This window comes from Pieris napi, chromosome 22, assembly GCF_905475465.1.
Source record: "Pieris napi chromosome 22, ilPieNapi1.2, whole genome shotgun sequence".
NCBI lineage: Eukaryota > Metazoa > Arthropoda > Insecta > Lepidoptera > Pieridae > Pieris > Pieris napi.
This window is the reverse complement of record NC_062255.1, coordinates 1,323,721-1,336,265: the sequence shown is the minus strand read 5'-3', so window position 1 is coordinate 1,336,265 and position 12,545 is coordinate 1,323,721. Positions and strand designations below refer to the sequence as shown.

At 34.1% G+C, this 12,545-nt stretch overlaps 1 protein-coding gene across 2 annotated transcripts; it reads left to right on the top strand.

Moving 5' to 3' along the window:
* The first annotated feature begins 4,729 nt into the window (after nt 1-4,729).
* Nucleotides 4,730-11,025, top strand: LOC125060992. Of its 2 annotated transcripts, XM_047666126.1 has the most exons (6): nt 4,730-5,404; nt 5,643-5,771; nt 6,417-6,501; nt 6,567-9,207; nt 9,327-9,470; nt 9,919-11,025. In XM_047666126.1, exons 2-6 carry the CDS (start codon nt 5,654-5,656, stop codon nt 10,102-10,104), a joined length of 3,174 nt encoding a protein of 1,057 aa, XP_047522082.1. In that variant the 5' UTR covers nt 4,730-5,404; nt 5,643-5,653; the 3' UTR covers nt 10,105-11,025. The 2 variants fall into 2 exon arrangements, with proteins under 2 accessions (XP_047522082.1, XP_047522083.1); XM_047666127.1 differs by lacking the exon at nt 4,730-5,404 and having other exon boundaries at nt 5,414-5,771.
* The last annotated feature ends 1,520 nt before the right edge of the window (nt 11,026-12,545 follow it).

Genomic DNA, 12,545 nt, shown 5'->3' with positions numbered 1-12,545 from the left:
AATGGACAAATTGCCGGATTCATTGAGACTCCCCTGCGGCCCCAAGGACACAATGTGCCGGAAGATATCCCAGGTTGTAGAGTTCGAGATGAACGGGATGCCTCCAGACAGCCGTGTGATCAGGGGATGCGGCTGGGATGACAGTAGTTATAAGGTATGTCAGGTTAATTGTTGTGTGCCAACCAGCCGCTTTGAATCTCATTTGGAATTGCAAACATGTATGATTGTTGAAGGTACAAGATATTACTCAAGATATAGAGGCGAATAAAATGAAAATAAACTTTTCTTTGACTATTTAAAGCGGAAAAGAAACCCTTTAAATCACCAAATTCAAATTAATTTATATAAATAAGGTATTACATATAAGTATCGCAATACAGCGCGGAAATGCTGCCAGCGTTAAAAAATTGTTTTGATTTTCTTTTTAATTTGTAGTGTAAATTGTAAATACTGTATTCTTGATTGTAAATATGAAATACCTATGTTAATTATAATTTTTAGTTTAAATTCATGTAATTAGGTAATCTAAATAAAAAAAATTTGGTAGGTATTTTTTTTTATAAGATTTGGTTATGCACTTCTTGCACTTTACTCGTCATATTTATTTTTGAGTTGAGAGTGAGTGAGGAAGAGATCGCTTGTTAGCGATAAGGCCGCCCGTTGTAGACCTTTTTTTCATGTTAAACGAAGTGTGAATGAATAAATAAAAAATAAACATTCCTATCTCTAGTTATATACTCGTAAGTTTAGTTAAAAAAATCACTGGTTCGCATAAGAGCATTAAGAAAAAATAAAATTAAGACTTAATTTAAAATTCTGCTACCCTTGTCCTCTGAGTTTTGAATCTCCATAAATAATTTGTAGTAATATTTGTTTTTCAGTATTTATTATCACAAAATATAGATGTTCACGATTGGCAAACTAAATAGCAGATAGCAAAAGAAGGTGATACAAACAAACTATGTACTAAATAAAATTCCCAATTACAAAACAATATCTAAAAGAACGGTCGCACGAAGGACTCAGAATATTGCATGTCACGTATGTTTTATCATAATAATTGATTCCAGGGTCGTTGCTACCAGCGCTCCGGTTTCGGTGGTAGACAAGAAGTGTGCTCCTGCCTCGAAGACGGGTGCAACTCAGCCTCCGTACCAGTCGGTGCCACCGCTCTGATGCTCATCACATTAGCTGTGTTACGATTTTAGATGCACCTTGAAACCTTTATGCAATGTGTTCACATCTAGGTTAATTAGCAATCACTTGTAAATAGCGACTAATATAGTTGTTAATGGACAATTGTTTTGTTTGTATAAGTTTATTAAAAACAGTTTTCTGATGTACTCTTTTATTTATCTAGCCTTAGTACATTGCACAATATTGGGCAAGTAACTTTTATCTGCTTGGCTCACCTCTGTAGACCTCTTTAATCCCGTTACAAATCACTAACAATCTCAATTGCGTGTATCCGATTGAGCCAACGAGCAACATCCTGGATTATCTGGTGACACAATGTTGGATTTAGGACAAGCTACCCTAGATGCATTCGGGGTGCAGTTGAGAGAAAGCGTTGTCATGAAGTGGGCTGTTCTTATAATTGTCCTTTTTGGACTTTATCAAAATGGTGAGTTTTTTTATAACTTGACATTACGCAAATATAAAGTAAATTGGAAATATTTTAGCGGTAATACGTACAATTAAACATTATGTTTTTAAACTTAAATTTAATTTAAGTATATATAGAACGACAACGTTCATGCTGTTGCTATATATATATATATATAGGAAATGATTATTCTTTAATAATAATCATAAAAAAGCTTGTTATAGTATTGCCAATTAATCTTGAAAGGCGTTATTTTTTTTAAACAACGATACGATGTAATAATGTTTGTTTACGATGGTTTTATGAGCTAGTATCGCTTAAACATAATTGTAAAGAAATAAACTGTCGTTCTCTCTTGAATATTAGACTTATGCTATTAACAGTAAGAGATTAATTGGCTTTTGTATCGTTATCTCAAAAATAAGATTATTACTCTTCAAAATTCAGTGGTTTAGCTGCAAAAAGTAATCAAATGCTAATTGTGTGCAGCCGGCTGCCCACTGAAGTATTTCCGAACCAATTCGACTTAGGCTCCTTCACAAAAAGAGCGTAGCAAGTATTAAAAGGCCGGCAACGCACTTGCGAGCCTTCTGGCAATGTGTCCATGGTCGGCGGTATCACTTAACATCAGATGAGCCTCCTGCCCGTTTGCATGAAAAAAATTGGGTTCTCGTGTGTGTTCCTGTTTTGAATTTTTTGAATTTATATGTTTTAACCCGTATCCAAACGAGTATAGAGATTTTTCTACGTCTATTTTTAAGGCAAATAGACTAATTTTCACTGAAATATCTTTTACAATTGGGGTTTATAATTAAATATATTTACAGGCCTAGCAATATTGTGTTATGAATGTAATAGTGCATTAAATCCGATGTGTTCCGCTGCTGATCTACCTGACTCCTTGAAGAAGAACTGTACAGATCTGGACAAAGGAGTTACGCATACTCTCTGTAGGAAGATCATTCAACATGTGGACTATGAGACAAATGGACAACTGCCCATGAGCCGGGTTATACGGAGCTGTGGCTGGGATGAAAGTCGATACAAGGTTAGCTTCGTAATATTAATAATACGTAAAAAAATCGTGTTTTAAAAAAAAAGGATCCTTAAAATATTATTAAATATCACTAAACCAATAAAATAGAATATTAGCCATACATTATAATGTCATATTATACAAATGCTGAGCAGTGTTGGCCTAGTAGCTTCAGCGTGCGAATCTCATACCTGAGGTCGTAGGTTCGATCCCCGGCTGTACACCAATGGACTTTCTTTCTATGTGCGCATTAAACATTTGCTCGAACGGTGAAGGAAAACATTGTAAGGAAACCGACATGTCTTAGACCCAAAAAGTCGACGGCGTGTGTCAGGCACTAGAGGCTGATCACCTACTTTCCTATTAGATTTAAAAATGATCAAGAAACCTGAGGCCAAGACTTAAAGAGGTTGTAGCCACATTAATTTTTTATTATACAAATGCTATTCATATACGTTCCAAGTTCCGTTTGATTCCAAATGCTGGGTGTATTTGTAGACAAGCATATTACAATTAATTAGAGGATTATATTAAACATGAAAATGCTTGGAAACATGCTGGTCCTGCTCCATAGGACAAACAAACTATACAAAATCAACTGGTTCCTAGTTATATAGGTTTGATTTGATTTATTTGCTTTAATTTTTAAAAAAAATCATCTTGACGTAACTCACACACTGTTTGACTGTATGTTAATAATTTCCTTTTTTATAAAGAATAATGTATCTATAGTTGCAATATTTGTAAATATGTGAGCACTATGTATCTACATAATAATATTATATGCTGCAGTATAGTTTTTTTGTTCTAGGTACATGGTCTTCACATATAATTATCAAATCAATACAAACAAAATATTGTAAAAACTATTTGATAAGAGTAAGTATGGAGTTTCTTGCCCATTCTTCTTCATATGAAACTACCTTTTGACAGGGGCAACTAGAGTTATTTTTTTAATATTTTGAATTATATTTTGAACTTGTAATTTTGACTTTCAAAAGTGCCTTCTTAATAGGCCTAATTGAAATAAATGATTTGACTTTGATTTTATTGCCCTTCTGGCAATTTAATATAGTGTCCATGTTGTCACTTTACATCAGGTGAGCCTCCTGCCCGTTTGCTTCCTATTATATAAAAATAATGTAAGCATAACCTGACACAATACGAGTTTTTTTTTTAGAATACCTGTTACAATCGAGCGGGTTACGGCGGACGTCAAGAAGTTTGCTCCTGCAATAAGGACCTCTGCAATAGTTCTTCGAAACTCACCGCTTTCGGGATACGCACATCTATTGTATTCTTCTTTTTTAGTGCATTACTAAATAAGCTGTAATTAATTGAACAGAAAAATAGCGAGTATACTGGGTAATAATATTTGGTGTCCCAATTGCATTAGAATTTGTAAGGAAATAGTAACGGCCTGAATTAGTAATACATATATATTTTTATACTACGACTACTGCCTTGTAACATTAAAATTTAAACACAAAAATATATATTCAATGTGTTTAGCCAAGCTGTAGCAGAGTAATTTGGCCTGAGTTAATATACTAGCAAATGTCCTAAATTTTTAATTATTTTGTTACCCAGTTGCAGAATTCACTAGTTGTATAAGTTATGTAATACCGAGCTTAAAGTTTATAAATAAATGTAGAGAGATTATATTTTCGTATAATGAGTTGTGATTTTATTTATTTCATCCGTATATTTGATAAAATATCATAGAAAAATTGTTGTTTGTCCAAAAGAAGGAAGTTCATATGTTTTCTTAAAATAACGTAGCAATATGTTACTCGAATCAATTCTACAGTACTTCAGTACATTAGCTTTAATGTACCTGATGGGTACGTCAGAAAGCGACATCGTCCGTTGTTACTTCATGTGCCCACACACATATGATTCGGTGTATTAATTTAGTTAACGAATTACAAAGGTTAACGGACCTTTTTCATTGTCCGTTGATTGAACTGGCAAAAGTTCTATTATTTGTTTGTGCCTAAAGTAGTTAGTAAAATCATGTATTTTTATTATGAAATTTTGTTTTTCCTTATTAATTTCGTATTTTGCTTTTTTTGTTCGTCTGTAAATTTTATTCACTTATTGTGCACTCTTCTGTCAATTTAGGGTCGCTTCCTAGGGCAGGAGTGTTTTTACAAATAAATAAATTCCCAAGTTTTATTATATTAAGTTCTTATGAAAGCGTGGACATTCGCGCGCATTACAATAAAACTAAGCTTTGTCGTACATCAATTTACCTATTTTTTATTGATGAATTTATTTTTAAATCTACGCGGTTTTACGGAAAAAAGTTGGCAACATCAATTTATTTGTTTCAAATTAAAATTGCGTCTAAAAGCCTTAAAATCAAGGGTAATTTTTAGCCCAAACAATAGAAAAAACCTTCACGAAGGTTGCATATTGTCAACAGAAAAGAAAACCGTGTGTCTAAAACAAATGAACAGAATCATATGGTGCTTTTGAAATATTTGGCAAGACACATTGAACAGTGAACATCGGAGAAAGAAAAACGACCATGATAATCACATTTTCCATAAAGAAATATAATTTGAATTAATAGATATTAACAGTGGCTCATACAAATCCAAATCGTGTACAAATCTAACAATTATTTATAAGATTAAAGTTTTTTTAAAGACAGTTACATTGACAGACGAAGTTTTCAATTCATAGGTAATAAACTAATTTTATAATGTATTAATTGTGACGGTTCTCAGGCGAGGCTCTAGGATTTTTTAAAAAACGTAAGTATAAAAACCTATATTCCTAATAATGAAATAGTCATCGCAAACGTAATATATTTCGAATGCACAGTAGTTTTGCTAAATCTAAAATGTATATTAAAATGTTAAATCGTCTATTTATCTATCCAAAAGTCAATATTTGAAGGGAGGCACCATCTAGATTCTAGATCAAGGAGCGCTTGCGTCAAAGTTGATCGTTGAAATAATTTGGTTAATAAATTTTTTATTAATGTTTCAGTATACAGCCAAATGCAAGAATATGGTGGTGATAAAACTATTGACCATCGCGAAGGCACTGAGGGAAGGGAAAGAGGACAAGAAAGCCTCCATAAAAACCATTCTTATACCGTGATACAGAAACACTATGGTCAGTGAGCTGCGGTTGAATTCACTTTTTTTTCGATTTGCTATGCGATTTTTATTTTAATGTTTCATGACTTGTATATAAAATAAAACATAACGATCTCGATTATGCATCAGTCTTGCGATTCTGTGACTCAACTTCTGTAAAACAATAAACTACAAGCTTCCTTCTTATCAGAATGCCAAATCGTAAAATGACTGCTTCACGACTGATTTGAGCGCGACCGCCGCTGTGAAAACCGCTGTGAGAGTTCGAAAAGTGAGTTAAAGAATCGCAAGGCAGAACTGCATCTTCAGCCAAAAAACTCAAATACTTGCAATATTGTGTACAGCGGAATCATTTTTTCTATAAGCAAGTACACATGTGACGAAACGGTTCTGTCAGAATTGAGCCCAGGTACATTAGACTTAAAATATTTTCATTCCGAATCAGCCACGGCGCCTGGAAATTGACATTTATGTAGGGGATATTTCAGAAGGTGTCTTCTGAAATATCCCCACATGTGTATGTGTGAACAGAACTGAACACTGTCTATTCCATAGCCCTCGTAGATCAGTGACATGATGTCCCACATGACTGATGTTCTGCGACTGACTAAACTTTCTTACTTAGACTCTTGACAACTCGTTCATTTGGTTAAACTTTCAGGCTCAAAGGAAGGTGACAAAACAAGCTATGGCAGAGTAACATCTGGGGGCTATGATTCTTCTAGCCAACAGTGTCAAAACACTAGGTATTACTTTTAATTTATATAAAAATAGTTAAAATAATAATGCCCTTAAATCAATGTTATTTTAGATACATCAACTCGTCGGTGCCTACGTTTAGCTCTCCACCACATTCGCCATTAGTCGGTGTGGTGTTCCATCCTTCCTCTCCTAACTACAGCCGATCAACCATGACTGAGCATCTAAACCCTGATAGAAGATCGCAAAGTGCATGGTCTATCTCCAACCAAGAACCGATTGGTACAGGCGCTAAGAAAAAAATAGTCAAAAGCCACGAAAAGCGAAACGTCTGCAGTGCTGATCCACGATACCACGAAAGATATAAAGACTCCAGTACCGAAACGGAACCGAACAGAAAACATGATCGTAATCTAAGAGCTGATTCTACAACGAGTTTGGATTTCTTTGCTGAAGGTGAGCGAATGGTATCGGAGCTTTGTAATATACCTGATCCATCTAAAGGCGATCTGAATTCTAAAAATATTCAAAAAGGAAGTCAGCAAGAAGACGATAAAAAATCCAGTGGCTCTTCAGAAACATTGCTGACGGCTTTAGATAAAATTATTATTCATGATCAAATACCTATACAAATCGTCCAACTAGCAATTGAGGCGTGTACTGATGCTGAAAATATAGCTATCGCTCATCACAATCGTCCCTGTTTTAAAAATATACACTCGATTTGTGCAAAAACACGCTCAAATGTACAAAAACCAGACAGTGCCGTTGCTAACTTGCATTCTCAGGGTATTCCGTGGGTAATAAAAAACTTTATATTTTCTTTTGTCAGAATCTTAGATGGTTGGAAAGGCGTGAAAGAACTACTAAGTGAAAAACATGACAGTTTTTCTAGAATTGAAAATAAATATTATAGTCCCAACATCAGAGAATGTTTCGTTCAATGGCAAGCAATAACGAAGGAAATGCTAACTCATATTTATAAAACCTTTAAATGCCTTGATCAAGGATTCACTATGGAACAAAAGAGTTTTACACACAACTATTATGCTACTAACTCAGCGGCGCCTCGTCATCAAAATCAAGGCAAATTTCAGCCAATTAAAACGCATGTAAGCACCCCAAGAACTATTAATACTTCTCCACAACCGTATAATACTGTCCAACCTCCGTGGATGCAGAGCCAAAATCAGACACAGATTCAAAACTTCAACGAGAATCCATGGCCATCTAGACCAAACGTCAGCTACAAAAAGTTTCCAGTTGTTCCACCTCCAAGTACACAGAACTTTTATCCTTTAAATGACCAAAGTGAAATAGATTATCAAAAGACGTCGTACAAATGTGATCCCTATAACGTAAGAGAAGCGAAGCCCCGTCAATCTTGGACTATAACAAACGTTCCAGACTTTAGAAATTTAGAAAGCATGTGTCACACTGACCACCGAGATTTGTACGCTCAGCTACGGCATAAAATGGATGCAGAACTTGGCAAAGCTCCCGGACAACCAATTTTTGGAGCGATGCCTTGTGATCTAATGCAACGAAGAGACATGGAATTAAAAGCTAAAATGATACCTTTAAGTCACGTAGAAAAAACTTTAATACCTAGTATGGCTACAGCGGCTGATATGAAAAACTATGTACAAAAAAATAACAGCTGTGGTGACACAAAGGATGACACGGATTTTTTTGCGGCGTGGGGTCAGATGGTACAAAAAGAATCTAACGACTTTTTAACTCATCACAATCACAACATTCAAGTTCCATCTAATGTTGTAACGCTCTCGAGCAATATCTCTGGCCCCGTACAATTTATTGACAATGAAAACGATGAGTTCCATGAAATGTCAAAAGTTTATATGAAACCTGGAAGTTACAAGGTACCTATAAAACCAGCTGATCCAATATCTTCATTCGTCCAAAGCGGATCTCAAGACATAGGCTTTGACAGTGTGAGTACAGTTGAAGATTCTTTAAAAGTAAATGGCCAATTTTCACCTGTCACATTAGCTCCTCAGCCCAAATATAATGTCGAATCTTGGCCATGTTTGATACCAAGACGTTCTGATGATATTTTCAACGAAGAACAAAAGCTTAGGAATATGGTACCTCCATTAGAAATGAGAAGCATTGATTGCCTTGATATACTCAACTCCATGACATCGGATCGCGCATGGGAGGCTGCAAAGCAATCGGCGCCTAAACTTATGGATTTCCTTCATGACGACAGTAAATCAGACACAGCAAGACTATATGATGCTTTAGGTTTATGTACAATTGATGAATTTTCAAATGATGAAAAGCAAATACATATGAATTTTGAGAAAAATGATATTTGGCCAATAAATTCGTCCTTCAATCAATATATATCTTCCGGATCACAGTTATGGGAACAAAATGTCGTGAGACATGACTATAGTCAAAGCTTGTTTAATGAAGATATTATAAAATTTTCCGAAACTGAACAGAAGAATGACTTTGACGACAATATACAAAATTACGCAAATAAAAGAAATGAGTCTAAGGAAATGAAGTGTGCGAATTTTGATCAAACAGGGAATTGCGTCAGAGATGACAGTCAAAAGAAATTTACAACAAAGTCCAAAGTGGGTGTTTCCGGTATGTGGTATCATCCAAAAAAGAAGAAGCCCATACCGTCAGCTTCAGTAAAAAAGTTTGAAATCATAATAGCGAAATTATCCACGCTTAACGAAGCATCATTTATTCAGCATGATATGGATATAAAAACGGTATGATAATTACAATTTTAATAGCTTTAGTGCATATCTAGGACAACCCGTTAGTAGCCTTAATTTGATATTTGAACTACTTAATTACATTTATAATTATTTCATTATATTTTTTCCAGGCACCACGATTTTATGAGGTCGTTAAATATCCAATGTGCTTACATGACATTTTAACTAAATTGAAAAACTCCTCGTATACAGAAATAGATCAAGTTATACAGGATTTTAGACGGATTTTCAATAATGTTAAGCTTTATCTTAAGGTATTGTTTATATACTAAACTTTCTTAACCTATATAGTTATCATAAAAATAATTAATAATTAAAATTAAATTTAAAAAGTTTGGTCCTTGTGGCAATGTACCTTTAACGATGGCAGCATTTCCTCACTGTATTGCGATACTTATTCGTTGAACCAGGCGCCAACTTAAATCTTTAATAAACAGGCCTTGAACCCACGGCCCAAAAGTATCTACTCCAAAGGGAACAAAATCGAAGTTGGAGGAAAGACTCTTATATTTGTGCCGTTTATTATTTTCTGCCTGCTCTTTTCATGTATTAATTTTAAGACACCAGAGCAGATATTAATCTGCTGAAATTGTAATATTGGAGCGAGGAAAGCACCAGCCCACCAGCTTGTTTTTATTACATTTTGTTTGGGAAAACATAATTTAAACGATATATGAATGTAAAAGTTTCTATTCGTTACAGAGTTATCCGGATACCACAATGAAAAAAAATGTTAGTAAAGTTGCAGTTGAATTCGAAAATCTATTGAACGAGGAATTTCCAATAAAAATGGAGACAAAGAAATCATTAGATGAATGCGATACTAATAAAACACGTGACAAAGAAAACGATATTAAGAATAATCTCGAAGACATTAAAACAGACTAAGTAAATTTTCCATTGGGAATAGCCGTAACAAATTGTAGTGTCTATCAATCCAGGGATACCGTTTTGGAAAACATTTTAAGATTTTCTTTATTTATTTACAACTTTTCATCTAAGCTTGTACAATATCTAAATCTAAATGATTTAAGAAACATCTAGTCACTAATTATTTTTATACAAATGTCAGTGAAGCTATCAGAACTAAATGCTTGAGGTTGTAGAAGTTCTTGCCAATATTTTTTGAGTGGATTTTATCATCCCGGACAGGGATTAATTTCATTTCTCTTAATTGTTCTTCTCTTTCATCATTAGATTTTAATTTCGTTTTATAATTATTATTATACTTATTATCGTATCTCATTTTATTTAGTACATTTGTTAATTTTTAAATGAAAATCAAATTTAAGTTGCATTAGTCGAATTGTTTGTTTACAAATTAGTATTCCATGGTTAGCTTAGCAGAGACTACCAATATGTTTATATCTATATCTGTGATGTATATTTAGGTTAAAGATGATTTAAAATCGCAATGTACTATGTATAAGTTGGATTAATAACGTGTAAATAAAGATACAAAAGAATTTTAAAAATGTGACAGTTTTTCGCTTTTGAGACTGGAAAGTATAGATTCTTTCACGTTGTTTGGGTTATTGAAACTGTTTTCTATTTGTTTGCATTGCTCTCCGTTGGTATTATTTTTTAATAATTTTTGATTGAATTTTACCTGCCGTAGAGGTTAAGCGAATCTTTAGGCGTCACTTTCGGTATTTGATTTATCATTATTGTAACTTTCGGTTGGTCAAAATTTTAAAGACGTCGAGCTTGTTAATTTTAAGTATTCATTAAGTCATGATTTTATTATTTAACTTATTTATCTAAAATTATGGCAAGGAACTCGTACGGTAATAAATGAGTGAATTCGTAGTTATTTTTTATTGTTAATGCATTGTTGAACGGTACCAGTTAAAACATTACAATTATTATTGCAGGTATCTTTAAATTCCAAATACTATTCGTAATTGATAACAAGTACGATTTTCTCTGAAAAAGCACGTGTAACAGCTGTTTTTTTTACTTTTTTAAGTGTTAAAACTTCTCGACCGTGAGGTTGTCTTCGGACCCCGTCTTAGTCACCGATTAAAAGTCACCGAGAGAACGCAGCCTGCGACGATACAGTTAGACAGTAGAACAGCCTTTCTAAAAATTCTTAGGCCGTATGTAACATACATAATTTTTAATATTTAAAAATTGGATTGTTCACTTTAGATACTTAAATGATAGGTTTTATGAAATAAACTAGGAAATTGTTAACACATTAAATTTGCAAAACATAATGAAAAATCGAAATTCAAATTTATACGTTTAATATAAATAATAGATAAATTATTCCCTGTGGGACATGGGCCCTACGTTGAGAAATACTGCGGTAGAATATATTTTTGTCAGGTATATTATATGATAGGTACAATGAAGAAAATATCATATATGCGCAATAAAAACTCGCTTTTATGAAGGAATAACATGGTAGTATATCTGACGCGTCGACGGCTGGTCTCACCTACTTGCCTGTAATGAAATCTTCAATGGAAGACTCTGAAATGAGCTCCATTACTGGAATTCCAAATTAGCTATTTATTACTTAATGGTAGGATAAACACTATTGTTGCGTTTCACGACTGTCAGATAGCGCTATTCGTTACATAAAGTCCATCATAAGTTGAGTCCGATGAATGTGAAATAGCACAATTTATCTTCCAAATAATTTGTGTTGCATAGCTATTTGGTACTTTATCCATACATTGTGAGACAGACCCTTAGAAAGAAAATTTTTCAATGATCGCTGTGTTATAAGCCATTATAAAAGTAGCGATATTCGTTTTATCAGTATCCTGTCAGTCACAAAATTTATAAATAAGTCGCTTATCATATACAATATATGAACATTACGCATCTTTTTTCTAACATATAAAAACAATTGTATTACACCCATAACTGCATTAATTAGGGACATCTTTACTATATTACGAACTTCCTGTTTACACCTTTTTAGGTCTGGGCATCAGATTTCTGTACCTTTCTGTTTCATGATCATTTGTCTATAGGCAAGTAGGTGATCAGCCTGTATCTAACTCGCCGTCGACTTTTTGGGTCTAAGGCAAGCCGGTTTCCTCACGATGTTTTCCTTCACCGTTTGAGAGAAAGTTAAATACGCACATAGAAAGGTACACAGCTGGGGATCGATCCTACGACCTCAGGGATGAGAGTCGCCCGCTGAAGCCACTAGGCCTACACTAAGTTAAGGAAGGTCTGTTTATAAGTAACTAGCGGACATTTTAAGCGATTAGGATATTAAACAAAGTATAAAAGTACGGTCTGCAGCGCCATCTGCCGGGCTGATTTGTGAATCTAAACCATCCAGGGCTCCACCAAAACGCATACAAAGA